Here is a 22943-nt window from a genome sequence, read left to right as displayed (position 1 = left end):
AGTGGAGATGCTTTACAGTATTAATGCAATCATGCAATCATATTAGATAACACATACACTGTATATTTTAGGCATACAAGGGGAGACTGGTCATTAATAAATCTGTGCTTTAACGGTCTACTGAGTAGGCCTAAGACTTCCCACCCCTTCTTCAAACTTGTCAGAAGCTGAGAAGTGACATTATGATACCCATAGATGTTGAGAGTTCATCATGAACAAAACATTTTTAGTAACTGTGCAGTGTGCATGTCCCCGATTTGGAATATGTTCAAGAGATGGCGAATGAATGTGGAGGCTGTTTCACCTAGTGTTATATGTAAACCCAATAGCAATAGGGCCACTTACAATTGACAATGTTGATAAATATAATGAAAATGACGAGTTCATATCAAATAAGGCAGGAGAGAGGTTTATAAAGAACACAAAATTCTATACACTTAATCTTTAGTTTAGCTTATCTAGTTGTCATCTCCTCCCCTCCCTGCTCAATGTCTGTCCTCTTGATAAGTCAGTGCCTTGGCTGGTATTCAAGGCATCCTCTGTGTCCTCCCTCCCCAGAGCCCTACGCGGGTCGAGCGGCCATCATTGGGGCTACCGTGACGCTGCACAGCGTTACCCAGAAGGACTCGGGGGTGTATCGCTGCGAGGTCACAGCTAAACAGGACCACGTCCCCCTGGGGGAGATCAGTGTCACCCTCAATGTCCTAGGTGGGTGTGTGTCATGGGCTCTTCGGGTTGAGGAGTTTTACATCGTAGTTTATTTGTTTTTATTTTGTGCCTCTATTGTAGTATGGGGTTGGGGAGCTTTAGGGGGGAGTTTTGAAGGATACAGTTGAAAGGGGGTGGTGCCATTGGGGGACAGTAGTCTATTTGTGTTTTTAATACTAAGGGGGGCGTTGTCAGGCTAATAAGGTTAAGGGGGCATTGGGAAGGTTGTGATGAGGCCAAAGGGGCGTTTGTTCAAAAAAGGTTGATAACCACTGCTCTAAGGGGTTGCAGCATGGTTTCAAAATAGAGGGTGATTCATCATCATTTGCAGGGCACAAAAGCCTACCTACAATGCTCTTTCATAACTGACTTTTTAAAAAGTTGGTTTCATTTTGACAGTTTCATTGGGTAGCTGGATAAAAGATTCAATCAGATCAAACCAGCAGTTTAAAAAAAATAAAAAATCAAGTAGACTATATCAGGGAACTTGAAAGATTTACCGATATACTGAATCATCACTATGGAATCCAGAGCATGAAAGTATGTTTTATTTTATATATATACGTATATTTATATTATATTTGGTTTGTGTGTGTGTCTTGGCGTACAGTGCCTCCTCACACCCCGTCCTGTGAGGTGCCCGAGACAGTGTCGAGTGGCTCTGCTGTGGAACTGCAGTGCGAGGACAAGCAGAGTGTCCCTGCTGCCACCTACAGCTGGTACAAGGACAACAAGCTCCTGGGCGCACAGGCGGTCGACAGCCACTACAGCCTGGACCCACAGAAGGGAACTCTGGTGAGATATACTGTATGGCATGTCTCAAAGTTAAGTGTCCTTGCCTTGCTAGGACAAGTAACGCCCATTTTTTTTCCGAGGATTTTTGATTTCACCAAAGACTATCCAATAACTAGCTCTAAGTATAATTAATGATTGGATACACCGGACGCAATTGAGTAAGGCTAGGACACTTCACTTTGAGAAATACTAATAGTGTGCTGGAAGGACTGCACATCCAACAGGAAAGCATCAGCAAGTGCCAAATAAAAAAAATGGCCTATGTAGAGGGAGGAAAGGATCTGCACACTGCTTGCAAAAGACTTCATTTCTGCTCCCAATAAATTAAGTCTTTTGCAAGCAGTGTGCAGATTCTTCTCTGCTTTTACATAACTCTGGTGAGATACGCCACATGTAGTTTTGGGTAGGGTGCTGCACACATCCAAACACACTTTTTGCAAGTAGCCTGATAAGAAGGTGTTGCGTCACTAGGAGCGCGTAGCCTAAGTTTGCAGGTGCCAGACAAACGTGTCAGACAGTTGAAGGAGGTATATGATCTGCACACTGACAATAAGCTCCAAAAAATATACTTAATTATTTAAAAAGCAACATTTCGATCACCTTGGACCTTCATCAGGCGTATGGGTAGGAAGAAGTTGTGACCTACATCACTTCACCCTTCATTCACCTGCCCAGGCAGGGCACCCAAAGATGTAAATAAGCTCGATCGTGATGAAGCAGTGCTGTGCCAAACGAGAAGAATGCATGCGCACTTTGCCATTTCAATGCATCATAAGTTTGCATTGCGCATGTGTTCTGCTCGGTTGGCGCAGCACTGCTTCATCACGACCGAGCCCAATCAAATAGACAGAGATATGCCACATGCCCAACATAGTTTCCTGCTCAGTGCCATCACCACACATACAGCACTGGTGGTTGTGGGAATGACATTTAGGCAAGTTCTGCCACATTGACAGGGCTCTAAATTAACTTTTTTCATCACCAGCCAAAATGGCTAGTAGATGTTTGCTCTTACTAGCATACACTCACTAATGGAATAAAGTGGCTAGTAAGTTGGTCTTTTCTACCAGCCAAACTGAAATTTTCATTTGGTTGGCTGGTGTTTAGAGCCCTGCACATTGACACCAACTGAAACCAGAAAAGAGGCACAGTAGATGAATTTCATCAACATTTTCATACATTGTTTTTGACAGCATAACAATGTTATTTTTTCCTGCATGGGGAGACTTTATTTTCCCCAAATTTCTTCTTTCGCCATGGTCTGCAAGGGACTTATTAGTAGCAAATAGGACAACACATTCCCTGATAAACCCAAAGTAACGTCTTCTGCCCCTCTGTTTTGAGCAGAAATTCAAAGCCGTCACTAAAGCGGATGCTGGCCATTACCGCTGTGAGTCCTCCAATGACGTGGGACCGCCCAAGAGCTGTGCAGGACACAAGATGGAAGTCAAGGAGTGTAGGTACAGCAGTGTGTGGAGATGACAACAAAGTGGCATCGCCAGGCCCGCTGCTATGGTTTTGTAGACCCTAGGCATAACTGGTCAGGATGGCCCTCTCATAATTATTATTATTAATATTAATATTATTATTATTAATAATAATAATAATAATACTCTAACTAATGAATATATTTTTGTAATGTAATTAGTTTTTTGTCATGGCGTTTTTTTCAATCTCAATTTAAGAGGCCCCAATTTTGGGGGCAAAGCGGTTGGTGCCCCAAGCACTGATTACTCCGCTTATGTCTAGCGGCAGCCCTGCACATCGCTGCTGATGATGTAATCATAGGATTCACTGAATGATTTGCCCTTCTATAGATATTTATGAAGCTCGCAAATTTGCTATTACTAAATACATGACGTGATTCACATGATTGTATGGTGCTTATGAAGCACGACTGAGTGAATACAGTCCTAGTAGCTGTGTAAGTGTGCATATTATATTGTTCAGGGCCAGATTATCCATAGGGGCCAGTGGCACAGTGCCCAGGGGCACCAACCATATTTGACCAGTGAGGGCACAGGACACAAGCTTAACATTGTTTATAAAGGGGGGGGGACCAGTAAGGTATTTTAGCTCCAGGCCTTTTTATTAGAATACCATGAAAAAGTTGATTTATTTCCATAATTCCATCAATAATGTTAAACTGTCATGGATTGTAGATTCATGGCCCAGTTTTTTAACTATTCCAATCATTATTTTTTTTCTTTTTATATACGTTGGCCTTCCAGCTAAAAAAAAACATGAATTGGGGAATTCGCATTATTAGAATATTGTTATAAAATCACATTTTTCTTCATCAAAATTCAGGTCACATTAAATCAGTTGAAATTTGGTACTTTCTACATAACATGCAATGGTCAATACTTGGTTAGGACATTCTCTGTCTTCATAATGGCCATGATGCGTTTAACATTGAAGTCAATGGCAAAAACAGTGCATGGGAGATATGGAAGCCCAGATATCCTTGATGCTTTGCTGTCAGCTGTTCTTGTTTGTTGACCTGGTGCCCCACACTTCCCTCTTCAATATACCCGAAGATTTCCATGCCACATTTTGGTGTTAACTCACCAGTTTAATTCTAACTCAACAGAAATAAAACCCCATTCATTTTCAATGGGGTTTCATTTCTGGTTATTTAGAATTAAACTGGTGAGTTAGCGCCAAAACGTGGCATGGAAATCTACAGGGTATATTGAAGAGTGAAGAACAAGAACAGCTGACAGCAAAGCATCAAGGATATCTGGGCTTCCATAACTCCTATGCACTGTTTTTGCCATTGACTTCAATGTTAAACGCATCATGGCCATTATGAAGACAGAGAATGTCCTAACCAAGTATTGACCATTGCATGTTATGTAGAAAGTACCAAATTTCAACTGATTTAATGTGACCTGAATTTTGATGAAGAAAAATGTGATTTTATAACAATATTCTAATAATGCGAATTCCCCAACTCGTGGGTTTTTTGAGCTGGAAGGCCAACTTATATAAAAAGAAAAAAAATAATGATTGGAATAGTTAAAAAACTGGGCCATGAATCTACAATCCATGACAGTTTAACATTATTGATGGAATTATGGAAATAAATCAACTTTTTCATGGTATTCTAATAAAAAGGCCTGGAGCTGTATTTCAGGGGGCACCACATTGGCTTAATACGGTCCTGGTGTTATCTGTGATGGAGATCTCTTTCTCTCTCTCTCCCTGTGTTTCTTGAAGTTGAATTGAGCCTGCCCATCCTGATTGCTGTGGGAGCGGGTGGTTTCCTGCTGCTGCTGCTATGCTGTCTGGGTGTGTGCCTCTGCTACAGACGAGGATGCTGCTGCTGCTGCCGCCGTCGACACACACACAGTCAGTTCTTTATTTTCATATACAGTGTATATATTTTGGTCTTCTTTAAGTCTTTATAGGATTGTGGAGAACAGACAGGAATTGACTGGCAGAGAGAGATGGGGTAGGGTTGGGAAATTACCCAACTAGATTCTTTCCAATATGCGGACTCCCGTCCTTGGCCTGTGCTCTGCATCACAGAACCCCAGAGCTACCCCTAAAGCCTGGTTCAGACTCCTCCTTCAGTTGCAGGACACGTACTGTCAGTGGGGGTTGGCGGCAGATCACGTACCCAAACAGCCACCACGTCCCCCTCTTCAGAGCTGAAACCATCCCTTGAGTACTCAACACAGGTCATCTGGATATGATGATGTAGAAGAGTGCTTCTCAATGGGGGCTCTACAGCCCCCAGGGGCATTAGGGAGCCCTTGGGGGTTGTTGAGAGGGACATTAAGTTGTAAATGAGGGGCATTTGTCTATTACATTTTTAATACTAATATTAGGGGGCGTTCAAAAAGGTTGAGGACCACTGGCAGAGTGGCAATTATTGTTTCAAGTATGTGGCTTTCTTTCTGAAGTTTGGAATGACACTTTAGAGGGTCACAGTAAATGGCAGTCTAAATTTGACATAGTGAAGTGACATGGTGAGGTAATTGTTAGGCCTAAATACCCATTAACACTTAAAATATTCTTCCATTTTTTTCCAACAGAGGAAAGCAAACAGAGTCGGTGAGTAGCCCCCCTTTTTACTTTGATGAGTGAAATAAAATAACAATGAATATATGATGCAATATTTACGAGGATTCATGTTACATGCATAGAATTAAGTGAAATGTGCAGTGAAATGTGTTGTCTGCCTGTATTGTGACTTGTGTTTTTCTGTAATCTCAGAAACCAACCAAACTACAGCCCTCCCATGCAAGATGTAAGTTGTGCTTCAGTCATTTTTTCCCCTGCAATGTTAAATATGAATAATAATGCACATAGTGCACATTTTACAAATTTGCCATTATATATATTTTTTCTTTACCTTTGTTTGCAGCCAAGATTCTACAAACACACCAAGTCATTCATGCTGTAAGGTGTTGACCTGTTTCAATGAATGTGCCAAGATGCTGATATGTAAAAAGGTGAAGCCCCTTCTAACTATTCTACAGTAGAAGACTGAGATAACTTAGATGGTGGATTCCAATGCACTGGTCCTACAATAAACCTGCACACAACTGCCCAACCATGCTCTTTATTTTATTGACCACTTACACTTTCAAAGAAAATGTTACTACCCCTCCATCTAGTGGTAAGACTTAGAAAATACACATAATGCATTTGGCTTTTTTTGCCATCAGTTCTCATTATCATTGTACACTTTGCAAATAATCCCTGAAATGCACTAATGTTGTTTTTACACATGTTGAGCAAACTGTATGTAACGTGCCAGTTTTTTTATTATAACATTTTTGTATTAAATGACTATTTGGATATAATCAAAGTCTCCTGTTGTGTACAACTGTTTCTCACTCTGGTTATTAGCTGCAAAAGTCATGTTGTATTACACACCTAGAACAACCTCATGTATAACATGCAAGTGCATAGGTCACCCAGCCAGGGTTTGGCAAGAGAGAAATCTTCAGAAGACAGACTGGGCAAAGCAGCGACAAACCACTCATGGAATAGGTTCCTATGTTGTATAATTCCAGAACACGTCTGTCTCTATTGGGTTCCATCATCATTCCTGTGATGCCGATTAAAATTTCCTATGTGTAGTAAAATATAGTGCCATGGTGATGTTTCTCAAATAGGCCTGTGGAATTACATAACATTTGTACAACACCCATAAAATTTCTACCATGTAATGCCCCAAAAATACCACCCATCAAGTGCTGGGCAGTCATAGGTAAGTGAGGGCAATCATGGGTAAGCGGTTAGGGTGTCAGACTTGTAGCCCCAAGGTTGCCAATTAGACTCCCGACCCGCCAGGTTGGTGGGGGGAGTAATCAACCAGTTCTCTCCCCCATCCTCCTCCATGACTGGTACCCTGAGCATGGTGCCGTTCCATCACACAGCTCCCTAGGGCCGCCATTGAGGGCTGCCCCCTAGCACGGGTGAGGCATAAATGCAATTTCAATTTGTGTGCAGTGTTCACTTATGTGCTGTGGAGTGCTGCGTCACAATGACAATGGGAGTTGAAGTTTCCCAATGGGCTTTCACGTCACTTTCACTCCCCTGTATATCACAAGAACAGTAGTAAATTCAATTGTGGCCAAAATTTGTACACATTATTAGAAAAAATAAACAAACCAAAAGTGTTAAGCGTTAGCCCTACCACAGCTACAAAATCAAAACATGTATTTTCCAGCATTTCCAAGCTGTAAATATAATGTTCAAATGTTCAATGACTGGGTTACATCAGAATTCTGTATTCTCCAAATCACATGATCATGCCATTCTACATGTCATGGGCTTTTAAGGTCAGCCTACTTACCCCAGGTTTCTTACATCCTCAACGGAGGCTTACCAATTCAAGGAAATGTGAACTTTTTGAGGGATTACAAGGTGCAACCAGTTTTTGTTTATGGTAGAAAGTCTTGAATTTTCAAACTGACTGAATAATGAAGTAACATAAGGTTTAACATTCAAGAACTTAAGCCAAAACAAATACGTGTTTTAATGACATTTATTGTTCTTAGCCAATGGACAAACAGCTCAAGACCAGTAGAAACAGAAGGCTCGAGATAACATGAATAAATGATTTATGGACTGTGAACAGAAATAGACGACAATGTAAACATGTCAAGGCATGGCCTACATTTTAATAAGCTCTACATTGCAGAGCCAAGTATGTTAAGTTCTTGTGGGCAAATGGTCAAGGCAACATTTCAGTGACAGCAAGCCCATGCATTTTAGAAATTCTTTAGAAGTGCATCGACTGTACAAACACACCAATCCTAGTGACCATTAGAAAACAAGAGAAGGCAATTTCAATGTGCACTTATCGTTGCAACTTCAGTCTTCCCCTCATCCCCGCCCCCTCTTGTTGACCAAAAACTAGCCAGCATGAAGAGTATCGTGCGGAGAGGCTAGCATCCAAGCTACAGGCTACACCCAAACCCTTTTCGGCCTCAACTTCGCTGGTTATTCGATTCCAAAGGTATGTACACAGCTCTTCTTTACTGTACAAAGCACTAACTCGTATGCCACCAAGGCCCTCCAAACATGTTTTGGCACTCTATACAAAGATCTTTCCGCTTACACAAACTTCCCGCTTTTTTAACGTAGGCAAAGGAACTCATAGCATGCTAGCAGTTGATGCACCCGTTTAACATGGGGCCATGCTAGCTTGCAGTGGCTGGCGAGAGGAATGCGCCTAGCTAACCAGCTAACTTTGGCTTAGACCGTGTAATCGCTACCAGTCAACATCAGGATACGGGACCAAGTTAACGGATTCTCTTGAGAATGCTGCTAATATTTACAAGCCGAATGGCAAAGGTGTAATTGAGAAATGGACAAACAAAACCTTTAAGTTTCTGTAAAGTTATCGTCTTCCCGGACCACAATAAGGACCATCCAATATTACGCGTAAGTGGGGTAGCTTGGACAGTTAGCCATTTGGAACAACCACGATTTCTACGTCGTGCACTTGTAGTTTGTTAGCCCATAGCAGCTAGCAGATGCGCAAAGAAACACATTAACGGCTCTAAACAAAAATTCCATAAACAAATGGGACAGAAAGAAAGTATTCACCCTTACTCAAGCCACAATTCCATCTGTTTTCACCGAGCATTTTTTCGGAAGTCTTGACAGCACCGTGACTTTGGCCAGGATTTCCGGCTGCTTTTACATTGCCCTTCTGTTGTTTTGTTTCCGTTTCTTCCATTTCCGTTTTAAGTTGCGAGAATCAAAAGTCTTGTAAGAAGTTAACCCGATTAAAGTTACAAAGTTACATCTACAAATTTGTTTTCTCGTTAACAATGAATAACAAAAAGGTTTCTACCAGACCTCGCCTACCGCCCAGTCGGTTCGCGTCTCCCTCTTGTGAAATGTCGGCGAACAATTTGATGATAGCGACGAAGGTATTTCTGCCTGTAGTTAGCTATCAAACTTACAAGCTCTAGAAATAATGTTGTGGTTATGAATTCAAAGTAATAATGTATATCGATAGCAAATGCACGTCTGGATAACTTGCAAATGATGAAAGAGTTGCGTCAAATTTGGGCCTACGCATGGGCAAGGCCTCGGCGTTGCGTGATGGTCTGATGAGGACTGTGTGGGGCTACAGGTTACGCAGGGTCGACAGCGCACAATATTACTTTCAATTATTATCTAAATGTCGAAGTCTGTTAGTTTATATCTCACTACAGCTGACAATCACGCAGACTCTGAGTATCATACAACATTAACGCGTCAATAAACGCATTTATTGTAACAGAGTATAGTGGGACAGAGCCCAGTACAACCACAAAGTTGTATACTTGTCCTCCCCCCATGCTACATTATGACTAATTTTCTTCCACCTTCCACCAGATTACTCGAAGGGAATTTCAAAGGGGATGTCAAAAACTGAAACAGAAGAGATGATAGAAATTGAGATTGATGGACAAGAGAAGCAGGACTGTGTGGAGGAAGGGTAAGTGGCGTTATCTTGACTTCTATATCATATTTATAACACTTTTGTAATTATGAACTACAAAGAAGTTGAAGTACATTGTCATAACTGAAGAAGTGATTAGCACTGTTTTTGGGGGGGGGTTATTGCCTTACTCTCAGGTTGAATGCCCTAACACGGATGATATAAGCTGGTATACTGGTATAAACCGCATCGCAGGTGTTGGGAATTCTCAGTTTGTACGATGGCATGAATCAAGTTTGTATTCTTTGACCTTTGCATGTTGGAGATTCAAAGAGGTTGCATGCAAACACACACTGACATGATACCCTTTTTCTGCCAGCCTGTTGGTTTGAAAGTGAGACAATCTTGGGTCCGTCTGGCATCCTAGGCCTAATTGAATGAAGCATGAGCCTTAATTTGTGCATTTGCGTGTGCGTGCAGAGTGGAGGAGCAGACTATCACGTCGGAGCTCATCACGCAGGACATTGATATCAATGAGCCAGTGGGGAACCTGAAGAAGCTGCTGGAGCCCCGCCTCCAGATCCCCCTGGACGGATATGAGATCTGTCTGCAGGACATCCTGGTACGTATGGCACTCTGGAGGGAGACATGTGGGGAATGCATGACGTTAGCTATACATAATGGTCAAACGCAATTTCAAACCTCTGTGCTAACCCTGTTACATACATTTTTAACAATAAAGTACTCTTGACTTGACTTAAAGGATAGTTCCGGCGTAAAATGAAAGTTTCACCATCGCTTTCCCATGCCACATAATGTATATAATGATGAGCCATTCTGGGCAATGCCGCGCCGTTATGGTGTTAGCTAATTTTAAGCTTTTTGGCGAAAAACGCAGCCAATGCATCACGGCGGGGCCAATTATAGTCCTATTATTTTCTGATGTTTCCCCGCTATAAACAACTTCAAAAACGATACACACTTCATCACAAAGGTCTCGTCAATCAAACCGAGGCACAGAGACGATCATCGGACCACAGTCTTTCACTGGCCAGTGTTTTCAGAGGTGTCTCACTGTTGCAACTCTCTGACCCGGATGCAGGCTACTCAATCAGGTGGCTAGGTAGGCTAAACATGGTCCGCGGTTCTTACACCGGCTGCGACCGTAAAATGAAAAGCTGGAACCCCGACCGTTTTCACCGACTGCCACTGTCTAAACCAGCCATATTACGGGAATGGCTAATAGCATCAGAAGTGGACTACCGTGTGTGCAGGCAGCAGATTTGAAGAGTTGTATGGAGAGTACCGGTGGCAGATGGACACTCCAAACTGAGAGCACTCCCGGACGTGTAGCCCCAGGTGGTTTTATCACTCCCAGACGTTCGATAAGGTAGGCAGACTACTCTTGCAAAGTAATTGCGACACGGTATAATATAACATGGATTCAACTTTGTAATAACACACCACTGGTGGTGTACTTACATTCTAGTACGACTTTATAAAATTCCTCCAGCCCTCCTCCGTTGCGTAATGGTCCATCTGACCTCGCGCGCCCTGGTCAATTAGTGTCTACTTCACTGAAACTACTCTAGCATGCTTGACATCAACCACATCGAATGCCTCAGGTCGCACAATTTCACAATTTCACTTGCCATCCCGCGCTAGTTTGTTTTGACAGTTTATGATCTCCTGTAGTGGGCTACATTTACTGCACCGTATGCCTTCCCAAAACAGAGTGCTAGCTGGCAAAGACGCGCGGTGTTGCAACCAGTTTCACAGATTCACAGACACTCAAGATTCATGAGCCAGACACATTTACACATGTTTCTCTCTCTTCAAACATACCTCCATAGCCATGCGCCTTTTTGGTACAGCATTCTTCTTAGACGGTTTCGTTTAGGTGTTCCATCTCCCTACTCTTCTTGTAGTCATCATCCTCGAAATGCTCCCTCCATACACGGTAGTAGCGATCCAGGTTTTTATGTCAGTTTCGTCCACTTCTAATGCTATTAGCCATTCCCGTAATATGGCTGTTTTAGACAGTGGCAGGGTTGAAAACGGTCGGGGTTCCAGCTTTTCATTTTACGGTCGCATTCGGTGGAAGAACCGCGGACCATGTTTAGCCTACCTAGCCACCTGATTGAGTAGCCTGCATCCGGGTCAGAGAGTTGCAACAGTGAGACACCTCTGAAAACACTGGCCAGTGAAGACTGTGTGGTCCGATGATCGTCTCTGTGCCTCGGTTTGATTGACGAGACCTTTGTGATGAAGTGTGTATCGTTTTTGAAGTTGTTTATAGCGGGGAAACATCAGAAAATAATAGGACTATAATTGGCCCCGCCGTGATGCATTGGCTGCGTTTTTCGCCAAAAAGATTAAAATTAGCTAACACCATAACGGCGCGGCATTGCCCAGAATGGCTCATCATTATATACATTATGTGACATGGGAAAGCGATGGTGAAACTTTCATTTTACGCCGGAACTATCCTTTAATGCCAGCAGATGCACTGTTGTGTTGACATGCACGCTAGATACATATATCATTCTCTGTCTCTCTCTTTCATCCCCTTTGCACATGGCCTCAGGGGGATAGAGTAGAGTAGAGCACTTTTTTTTTTAAATCCAGAGGGAAATGAAGATGTCTGACAGCTCACTCGCATACACAAAAACAAAACGTACACAAAGACCTAATACCCGTTATTGGACATTGCAGTTATCATAAAGCACCCACTTGAGTAAAGCAATCGGCCTTTCATCAGTACACACACACACACACACACACGTCCTCTCTCTCTCTCTCACACACACACACACACACGTCCTCTCTCTCTCACACGCACGCACGCACAGATGTAGAAACGCATGGCTGTTACCTTTTCTTTATATGGCTGATCTCTTTTATTTATAATGAATATGAATATGAATATGTGTAGACACAATTCTATTGCATGCACTGTAGATATAAATACCTTATTCTCATTCTCTCTCTCTCTCTCTCTCTCTCTCTCTCTCTCTCTCTCTCTCTCTCTCTCTCTCTCCATCCCTCCCTCAGTTGTCGGCAGACCACAGCCTGTTCGATCAGGGTGTAAAGACAGATGGCACTGTCCAGCTGAGTGTACAGATCATCTCCAGACCAGGTAATGTAGCATACAACCAAAGAGCTACACAAGCAACACAGACAAGTAACGTTTTATGGAGAATTCAATAAGCAGATTTTTAGATGTCCTTGATATCCAAAAGGCACAGTATCTACAAATGGTTTTAGTCAGCTGTCAGTTAGTCTGACGTTGTGCTACTGACGGCTAATGAGAAGGCACACAAAGGCATCTGAAGATAAGGAGCACTCAAGATATCGAGGGTATCTAAACATCTGCTTATTCAGTTTGCATAATGCCTTAGCCAGCAGTCTTGCCCATTGAGCCACCTTTGTGTTCAGCTGAGGTGGCATCTGAGATCTTAGAAAGAAAAAGACCTCAAAATATTTTCTGGCTATAATAAACTAAACTTGTTTAACTAAGTAGAAGTCTCTTTTACAAGGTCGTCCTGGCCAAGTGGCAGCGCAAGTTAAAAAATTAAAATTTGAGTTGCATTAAAATAACAAGCCAAGTGCCACTTGGCCAGGACGACCTTGGAAAAGAGATTTTTAATCTCAACGGGTCTATTTTCCTGGTAAAATCAAGGTTGAATTAAAAAAACAAACAAACATCTAAGCCACGGTAGGGCACTCGTCCACTATGCGGCCCGGGTCCTTTGCCAGTCCTTCCCCATCTCTCTCTCTCCCCCAACTCACTTCCTGTCACCATCTTCACTATACTATCATACATAAGAGTCAAACAGACCAAAAACAGTCTTTTTTTAAAAAAAAAGAAAAGAAAGAAAAGCTAACCAAACACAACGCCCCCCACAGAGGAGCAGAAGCTGAACATCCTGGAGATCGTGAAGCCGGTGGAGACGGTGGAGGTGGTGATCGACCCGGACGCGGCGGCCGGAGAGGAGGCCCACCTGATGGAGGACGGACAGGTCATCGCCGTGGAGCGAGCGACCATCGCTGACGACACCTCGGAGCAGGTGACCCGCTGGGCCGCCGCCCTGGAGGGCTACCGGAAAGAGCAGGTCCGGCTCAACATCCCCTACGGTGAGTGTCCAAGATGGGCACCTGGCTCACACACTTCAAGGATTTAAACTTAATCATTGAGGGCTGCTGAGCTGAGCTGTCATTTTCTAGGGTGGTAGGTACACAAAAGTAAATCATACATGCTGTACAGTAAACACATTATTTTAGTTAAGCTGAAGTGCATGTATGGAGTTCATTGTGCCTGACTCTGAACCTCATTGTTCCAATCATTAATGGGTTTATTGTAATAGGTAGAATGCTCATGTCATTGTTTGTTAAACTTGAGTAAAAGTATTGTCCACTTGACCAGGACGTAAATGTCTTTTGTTGGTTTAGCACTTAGGTAGTTTCAAATAGATTACCACACTCTGAAACATCTATTCATACAATCGCATCTCTCGTATAGCCCAGATCAACCTTTGTTTTGAGGCAACATGGCATCATACCAAAGCGTTAAGATAACACGCCGACTTGAACCATCTGTCGTGTTTGTGCATGATGACATAACATGTTACCGCGTGCTCCACAACACCTTGTGCCAGGTTGGATTTAGGGGTGGTTTTGATCTGGGCACAATTTTGCTATATCCTTTGCTTATTTCGCTGTTCTTGGCAGAAATGTTGCTTTACTGACAGGTGAGGGTTAGAGGTGTTTTTTGTCGGGTCACAGCAGAGCCTTTTTGAGTTAAGCAGCTGAAATTCGCCAAGATATTTGGAAAACTGTGTAAATCTGGTCACGTGGCAAAAGTGCTTTCCCACGGAAGCACAAGCACGAGTTAACATGCAAAGTTGCTGCACCTCAATGCGAAATGCACTACAGTGAAAGAATTGCGCCTTTGCATGATATCAGCTTGTTGGCGGGAATTATCTTGATGGTGGCAGTGGTGGCTCAGGTGGTTAATTAAACAAGACTCTTTTCGGCTACCAGAAAGTTGCAGGTTCGAGCCCTGCACCGCCTGAGCCCATTGATTGCTGAGCCTGAGCCCGTCAAGTTGCTGAGCCTGAGCCCCTCAAGTTGCTCCGGGTGGCAGCCTCTGCCACCGGTATGTGAGTGAGAGTGTGAATGGGTGAATGTCAGGCATACAATTGTAAAGTGTTTTGAGTGCTCAAAGGAGTGGAAAGGCGCTATATAAATGCAGTCCATTTACCATTTTACCTTAACCTCTGTCTGTCCCTCCAGACCCAGTTCAGTGGACGGCTGACCAGGTGATCCACTGGGCGGTGTGGGTGATGAAGGAGTTCAGCATCGAGGAGATGGAGGTGGGCAGCATCCACATCCCCGGCCGAGACCTCTGCAACCTCAGCCAGGAGGACTTCCTGCACCGCGTCCCCAACGGGGAGATCCTCTGGAGCCATCTGGAACTGCTGAGGAAATGTGAGTTTGTGTGTATGTTAAGCTCAGCCTGCACACACACGTGTGTGTGTGTGTGTGTGTGTGTGTGTGTGTGTGTGTGTGTGTGTGTGTGTGTGTGTGTGTGTGTGTGTGTGTGTGTGTGTGTGTGTGTGTGTGTGTGTGTGTGTGTGTGTGTGTGTGTGTGTGTAGTTTTGGGTAGGGTGCGCACATCCAAAAGCAGGTGCCAGACAAAAATGTCAGACAGTTGAAGGAGCGAGGTCTGCACCCTGCCAATAAGCTCCAAAAAATAAACTTTATTATTTAAAAAGCAACGTTTTGATCACCCTGGATCTTCATCAGGCATATGGGTAACAGGAAGAAGCTGTGGCCTATATCACCATTAGTGCTAGTGTTCATTCAACACTAGTGTGCATTCTAGGAAAACTGATGATACAGTTTTGAAATCATTATCTTACCGATAAGTGATGGTACAGTTTACAGGGCTCCCATTGGTCATGGAATTCCTGGAATATCATATGGATTCAACAGAGGTGTAAGGTGTGAGTCATGGAGTTTGACCAGTTAGCATGCACAGTCAGAGAATGTCATGGGAACGGTAATAGTGTAGTGCTTTTGTTTTGTCTATTGGCGATTTGAAAGACTGGCTATCACAAATTGAGGACCACAGAGCTATGTTTGTGAACAATATTATCAATATTTTGGGCATTTAGTTTTACGGGAAGTCATGGATTTTCTTTATGTTCAAGGAAAGTCTCATGGAAATGTATGTCTTACGTGGTGGGGGTACCCTGAGTTTAGAAGTCATTTACTAACTGCACAACCCAGTAGTTTTTTGGTCCTGCATTCATTGTGATGATTGTTCTGTTGATAGTAGTGACTAACTTGCAGATCACACTCAGGTTTCAGTCAGTCAGTGCCAGTCATACAGTATACTCACTGTATGTACAAATGCCCCTCTCAAGAATTCACATAACGTAAGCAGGAACACACAGGCAACATTGTCATTTTTGAAGTCAGGAGTTCTGGCAAATGTACTTTAAACACCATCTTGCTGAGAATGCTTAGATTTGAGAGGTTTAATTGAAAGTAGAGTTCTGCTGATACAGCTACTACTGTGCAACCTACAGCGACAGCACTGACATTCCCTGCATTTGCATGACGATTATAATTGGCGCCAAGTGCTCAGACCAGGCCAGAAGGGCGGTGATTTTGTCCAGCTGGAGTGCATTACTTCCTGTGTGTCTCTGTTCCGTTTTCAAAGTAAACAAAGATGTTGGTGGAATGCTATCTTGCAGCTGTTTGTATTCAAACATCTTTTGTTTGGCACTTTGGCAAATTTTAAAACGGCAAGTTCATACTATTTTGCAAATTGTGAATGCTGTTGTGTGCCAGATTGATCATTGGGTGGATAGAGGAGTTTCCACAAAACTGATGCAATCTGGAACACGTCTGTGTTTTTTGAGTGAGGGAGAGTTGTGTGAGGGAGACCGTGAGTGTCAACATGGTACAGTTTTGGAGAAATCAATAATGTTACATAATGTTGTTGTGGGGGGCATAGATGCAGTATTTGCCACAAACACACTGACAGTGAATGTAGTCCATAATCTTATTGACTAGTCAAATTGCAGGTCAAATTGTCTTTAAAGGTAGTATAAAGGGCATTTTATCGATTAATTATTATTATGAGGGTATTTTCCAATCATAATTAGCTTAAAGTTTTCAGTTTCCCTTTTAAACTGCAGGTAGTTTCTTGTTGCTTCACAATATCAACCTCAATTTCCCTCCAACAGATGTGTTGGCGAGTCAGGAGCAAGCCGTGCAGGAGGCCACGGTTACCATTGACCAGCGTGAGTACCTCTGGTGTTTTCACTCACCATGTTTTGTGCAAATATGAAGAGTGTAAAATCACATTGTAGAAATGCACTCAGAGAGTTCCCGTCCGCCAAGGAAGCTGTTTGATAGAACATTTGACTGTTGTCTTTCTGCCTTGTTTTTGTGGAGTTTGAAAAACCAACGCGACCGAAAACATAACCTCCTTGGCAGAGTTAATGACCTTATCACCTTCATAGTGAACCTGTCCACGGTTGTCAGTTAGCACGGACCTATGTTGACATTTTATTTTTCAGAATGTTATGATATTTATAACAGTTTTATAAAAAAAAATTCTGCATTTCGACAGTTGCTTCACAGAGACTTCCCTCTCTAGACCTTTCAACCATAAAAAACAATGGCTAAATGCTCTGTTTCGTTGCCAGTATACTTCTGCTATATTCACTGTTCTTGGGAATGTCAAAACAAAAACCCAGCTGGAGCAGCTATGACATTAATAATCAAACGAGTGCAAAGGGTTCAGAATGTCCTTACTGCATTTTGTGTTATCAAGAACACAGGCAACATTGTCATTTTGTCAAGCCTGTCGCAATTTCCTGCCACAATTTCCCAACCCTGCTCTATCTCTCCCATTCCTCGCTCTCATAATACAGACTGCAATGTCCAAAATCTGTCTCAATTAACATATTTCACTGTAATGTCAGAGAAGTTACATTTGTAAAACGAAGTAGGAAAAACGACTAACGGTTTCCAGAGAAAATAGTGGGGTGTATGTTTATATCTACTGTATGTCATTGGATGCTAGTTTTCCTGCTTTAAAATGCTTTGAATCGCAGGTGTCTGTCACGTGAAGAAAAGCTAATTCGCTGTGCTGACATGTGTCTTGTTATGACCACAGCGGTTCAGATCATCCCCGCCCCGGTCATGCAGTCCACACCTACGGCCATCAAGGTGCTGAAGCAAAGCAAAGGGCCCCGAGCACCGCGCATCAGTGGAGAGGAGCGCAGCTCACCTGGCAACCGCACAGGTACGGCACCACAGGGACTCTCACCTACCTACCTACCCGGGCCCCCTGGGCATGGTAGCGCTTGGTGCCACGGCAACAGGCTGCCTCACTCACAACATCATGGGAGGTTGTTACATCGCTGTCCTGGGGGGGTATTCCATGAACATGGTTCAATCATAAACTCGCGGTAGCTTAAGTTAACATTGAGGTAGTGGTAGATAGTCTAATACAAGAGCCTAGACTCTTGATTTTCTTAAATAAATGTTGCCTGAAGGCTGTCCATTATCCCCAGGATATGTAGGCCTTACATTAAGGGGTTTGATCCCAAAAACTGTGTTTATTACAAACATTTCAACATATTCAACATATTCAGATATTTTTCAAACATTATTTTTCTGATTTGTGCAAATTATCCACTGCGCTGTCGTGCATTGTTGTGTCACATAAATAATTCAAGACCTTGGTCTCTGCTCTGACTGCACTGTCTGAATCTTGCTTGCAGAGGTCTCCTCCCAAGGGGTCTAGGGATGGCGAAAATTGAAAAAACTCTTAACCGGCTACTGAGACTCATTAACCGGTGGTTAACCGGTAATCTTAAATTATACAACGTTCGCGTGCCTGATATGCACAGCACATAAGCCTTTTTTTTTTTGCTGCGCAGACAGGACCTGCCATGTCCAGCCACTGTTGCCAGATGGAAAATGCTGAATTGTCGTATTAAAACCTCAAAATGATCGTTTTTTGGGAGGAAATTAATATTATAATTATTATTATTATTATAACCAGTTAATCGGTGGCAGAAAATGTTAACCAGTAATCATTGATCTGGTCGACTATCGGTTAACCGGTTACCGGTTAACATCCCTAAACGGGTCCAGACTTGATGTTGCTTATGTGATCATACTGTGCACACATCTAATGTAAGAGTGTGTGTGCGCACGTGTGTGAACGTGCATGTGTACGTGCGCAGCTAGTATGCATGTGTGTGTGTGTGTGTGTGCGCGTGTGCGTATGAAGTATTGACTATTCAATCTCCACCTGCCCCCCGTCCAGGTAACAACGGCCAGATCCAGCTGTGGCAGTTCCTGCTGGAGCTGCTGACGGACAAGGATGCGCGGGACTGCATCTCCTGGGTGGGCGAGGAGGGCGAGTTCAAGCTCAACCAGCCCGAACTGGTGGCTCAGAAGTGGGGCCAGCGCAAGAACAAGCCCACCATGAACTACGAGAAGCTCAGCCGGGCACTCAGGTCGGTGCCATGGCCACGGCCACGGCCACTGCTGCTTCCTCCTATGCCTCTTTTCCACTGCCGGTTTTCTGGTAGGCCTACAGCTTGACTCGGCCGCCACTGTTTGCTTCACGATTGAGCTGTGTTTTGCCTATTAGGAAACCAAAAAGTGGCCCTGCCATGGCCAACTGGTAGGGCACTCGTCTCCCCATTCGCTTCCTGTCCACCTCTCAAACTGTTCTGTCGTCAATAAAGTCGTAAAAGACCAAAAAAAAAATCTTAAATAAAGAAAAGAAAAACAAAAAGTGGCAGCCGAATCATGCTGTGTCGAGCTGTAGGCCTACCAAAAAACCTGCATTGGAAAAGAGGCACTAGTGACTTAACACCTTCAGCGTGAAAACCTTTTAAATCAACCTAGTTTACTCTTGAACCAGCTTTGCCGTATAGGCCCCAAGTCTCGAAGAGATTTGAAAGTCGATGATAATCAGGCTAGGTACCACTGCTGTACCACTGCTGTGCTGTATGGGCCCTGTGCCATCACACTGCAGTCTGTGCATTGCTCTCGCTTTTTTTCTCTCTCTCCCTCTGTGTCTTCTTTCTCTGTCTATCTCCATTTCTCTCTCTGTCTATCTCCATCTCTCTCTCTCTCTCTCTCTCTCTCTCTCTCTCTCTCTCTCTTTCTTTCTTTCTTTCTTTCTTTCTTTCTTGCACACAGTCATGTATGCATACAGTGTTTGAAATAGTCATTACATACTCAAATTCATTCTCTCTCTCTCACTCACCCCCCCTTCTCTTTCTCTCTCACAGAGTCATACTGTATATGCATGAAGTGCTTGAAATAGTCATTGCATACTCTCATTCATTTATTCTCTGTCTTTCTTTCTTTCTCTCTCTCTCTCTGATGCATTGCATGCTCTCATTCCCCCCTCAGTCTCTCAACCACACATGCACCCATACATAAGCTCGCAAACACAAACATGGAGAGCATCTCACACGCACTTTGCCTTGCACGGTCGCTCATTTTCTCTCTCTCTCGCTCTGTCTCTCTCTCTCTCTCACACACACACACACACACACACACACACACACACACACACACACACACACACACACACACACACACACACACACCCACAGTGTCTGAAATAGCCATTGATTGCCTTCTCTCTCTCTCTCTCTCTCTCTCTCTCTCTCTCTCTCTCTCTCTCTCTCTCTCTCTCTCTCTCTCTCTCTCTCTCTCTCTCTCTCTCTCTCTCTCTCTCTCTCTCTCACACACACACACAGTCAATTGTCCATCTGTGAACAGCTATTCCTCTGTTGTCACCTACTGTTGACTGTTTTTTTTAATGTATGCACGTGTACCCTGTTATACGGTGATACACTTGATATAACATCCTGCATTTAAACTGTGTACACTGCACTTCTGTTTTTTTTTTTTTTGCACCTTCTGATTAGACACTATCTGCATTTCATTACCTGTAATGACAATGAATTTGAATCTCATCAAATCTGCCGGCATTATGCAGACCAAAATACTCATCACTCATCACTTCGTGAGCATCTTTGCGCTCGCTCTCTCTCTCTCTCTCTCTCTCTCTCTCTCTCTCTCTCTCTCTCTCTCTCTCTCTCTCTCTCTCTCTCTCTCTCTCTCTCTCTCTCTCTCTCTCTCTTCGTCCCTCATTGACTTCTAAGCAGCTGGCATAATGCAACAGTGCAGAGGGCCATTAATAATTGATCGGCACCTAGAGTCACATTATAGAAGATGTAATTAATAATTGAGCTGCACATCACTGCTGAGGGCCACAACAACATGCACATGTGGGCCAGGGCCGCCGGCACCTTTCCCTGGGCCCAGGACCAAGTCATCTGAAAGGGCCCCCCATCTCATACATACAATCAGGGCTATTCACTTGGCTAGTGGATGTTAAATCTTACTAGCCACACACGACAAACTATTAGGGAGAATGACTAGTAAGCTTTCTTTTTTACCAGCCAAACTGAATTTTCAATAGCATTTGGCTGGTTGGCTGGTGGTAATATGGAGCCCTGCATACAATGTAATGAAAACTCAATTTTGGGCCCCCGACTGTCTCCCTGGGCCCGGGTCAACTGATCCATTTGTCTCCGCCTGTCGGCTTCCCTGCATGCGGCAGACGCAGATGAGGCAGAGGCTAGTTGTCAGGCACGCCCATCTGTGCGTCTGTCTGTCTCCTAGCAAAGCCTCTCTGAAGCGATCTTCTTCTGCAGCTGTGTTCAGACACAGCCTGTATGTGGGAGAGAAACAAGAGTTGGTCCTGGTAATTGGCAGATTATGGGTTTTATCCCTCTGTCCAGTAATTAAATGTTGATTAACGTGTATATAACTAGATTGGGCTCTGTCATTAATTCATGTCGTGTCCTGTCATGTCGGGCATATGCAAGTAATGACCTGGCATATCCCTGAAGTTGTACTAAGACGGTCAAAAAATATGAGGTGCACAGAAGGCTTTCAAGTTAAAAATGTGTATTGTAGCCGAAAACACATTTTTAACTTTAAAGCCTTGTGTGCGCCTCATCTTTTATGACTGTCTTAGTATCGCTACTTTTGGTGAGCAGTCGCACCAAGCAACACACGGTTCCAAGTGAAGACGCAGACGCCAACCTTTTTGACCTCTTTTTTTTTTAAATCCCTGAAGCGGTCAATGAAGGAAGTGAAGAACGATGTTCTTCAGATTTATCTTTGTTTTTTCACCCACAAACCTTTCGGGGCAGAGCCCTTCTTCATTGGGGCTATCCACTGTTGTCCCTGGGTGATTAATAGAACTATGATCTCCACTTGTTCTGCAGGTACTACTACGACGGGGACATGATCAGCAAGGTGCAGGGCAAGCGCTTCGTCTACAAGTTTGTGTGCGACCTGCGGACGCTGATCGGCTACAGTGCGGCGGAGCTCAACAGCCTGGTGACGGAGTGCGAGCAGAAGAAGATGGCGCGCGTCCAGCTGCACGGCCTGGGCCAGCCCGTTACCACGGTGACACTTGCCGCCGCCGCCCAGGACAGCTGAGCTGCCGAGGGAGATGGAGGACGAGGAGGATGATGATGATGATGATGTATGAAGAGCTTTGAAGATCATTGGCCATTAGGAGTGTCACTCACTGACTTTCTCTCTCTCTCTCTCGGCCAATCAGGAGACTTGAAGAGGGCTGGATCAAATGATGAAGATGAAGATGATAAAGATGGTGGTGACTTGGAGGGGGGGCGGGGTCAAAGGAGTGTTTGTTACGAGCAGGTTACAAACAGCTTCTGGAAGGACTCTGGGGGTGCGTGATTGTGTGTGTGTGCGCGTGCGTGTGTGAAGATGGAAGGATGAATGTGTGTGTGAGCGAGAGAGAGAAGATGGATGGTTGAATGTGTGTGTGTGTGTTTGAGCATGTATGTTGCTGTATGTATGTATGTGTGTGTGTGTCTTTTCTTTGTCCATGAGTTTTCTGGGAGCATGCATGTGTGTATATGTGCTTGATCGAGGGGCTGCATAGATGTCTGAGCTACACATGCGTGTGCTTCTGGATTACGGTATGCTTGTTTCATGACTGCAGGCTAGCACTAGCTGCATTTCCAACTGTATATAATCTGTGTTTTTTGATAGCCAATGAGGGCAGTGTATTTTGATATTTTTCCATTTGTAAAGCTTCGACTTCTCTCTCTCTTCCCCCCTTTTCCTCCTTTTTTTATTATGTTGAGTGCTATTATTCCCTGCAGGGGTGAAGGCTGCTGGCCTGGACACTAGGGGGCAATAAAGAAAGAAGTGTTTTTTTGAATGTTGTGTGTGTTGTGTAACATTACATTACATTACATTGGCCTTAGCTGACTCTCTCTAATCCAAAGCGACTTAGTTATTAAGTGTATTGATTACGTCAGTGTTTTCCAACCAGGGGTACATGTACCACCAGGGGTACGCGAGCACACTGAAGGGGGTACTTGGAAAAATGTAATTTTAAGAAATGCATGGAGCATAGTCACACTGCAATAGA

General features: G+C 43.7%; 2 protein-coding genes across 6 annotated transcripts in view; both read left to right on the top strand.

Moving 5' to 3' along the window:
- jam2b (junctional adhesion molecule 2b) overlaps positions 1-6378 on the top strand; it is a 10681-nt gene extending 4303 nt beyond the window's left edge. The window contains exons 4-10 of one of the 3 annotated variants that reach the window (XR_010037217.1): positions 559-708; positions 1319-1503; positions 2851-2963; positions 4726-4857; positions 5547-5565; positions 5728-5761; positions 5879-6378. Coding sequence is in view for 2 of the 3 variants with exons in the window: in XM_063213827.1 (XP_063069897.1) it covers positions 559-708; positions 1319-1503; positions 2851-2959; positions 4726-4857; positions 5547-5565; positions 5728-5761; positions 5879-5917 (668 nt within the window). In the remaining variant the exon portion in view is untranslated. Of the gene's footprint in view, positions 1-558; positions 709-1318; positions 1504-2850; positions 2964-4725; positions 4871-5546; positions 5566-5727; positions 5762-5878 lie in introns of those variants that run through there. The other 2 variants (XM_063213827.1, XM_063213826.1) reach the window with 2 other exon arrangements.
- Positions 6379-7530: 1152 nt separating this feature from the next.
- gabpa (GA binding protein transcription factor subunit alpha) lies at positions 7531-22730 on the top strand. Of its 3 annotated transcripts, none has more exons than XM_063213822.1 (10): positions 7531-7984; positions 9358-9460; positions 9884-10025; positions 12458-12542; positions 13313-13540; positions 14699-14893; positions 16663-16719; positions 17601-17729; positions 18762-18954; positions 21760-22730. In XM_063213822.1, the coding sequence occupies exons 2-10, from the start codon at positions 9384-9386 to the stop codon at positions 21974-21976; spliced, it is 1323 nt and encodes a 440-aa protein (XP_063069892.1). In that variant the 5' UTR covers positions 7531-7984; positions 9358-9383; the 3' UTR covers positions 21977-22730. The 3 variants fall into 3 exon arrangements, with proteins under 3 accessions (XP_063069892.1, XP_063069893.1, XP_063069895.1); XM_063213823.1 differs by having other exon boundaries at positions 7531-8412; XM_063213825.1 differs by lacking the exon at positions 7531-7984 and adding an exon at positions 8732-8906.
- Positions 22731-22943: the final 213 nt, after the last annotated feature.

Source organism: Engraulis encrasicolus, chromosome 13, assembly GCF_034702125.1.
Source record: "Engraulis encrasicolus isolate BLACKSEA-1 chromosome 13, IST_EnEncr_1.0, whole genome shotgun sequence".
Taxonomy (NCBI): domain Eukaryota; kingdom Metazoa; phylum Chordata; class Actinopteri; order Clupeiformes; family Engraulidae; genus Engraulis; species Engraulis encrasicolus.
This window is presented reverse-complemented; position numbering and strand designations above follow the sequence as displayed.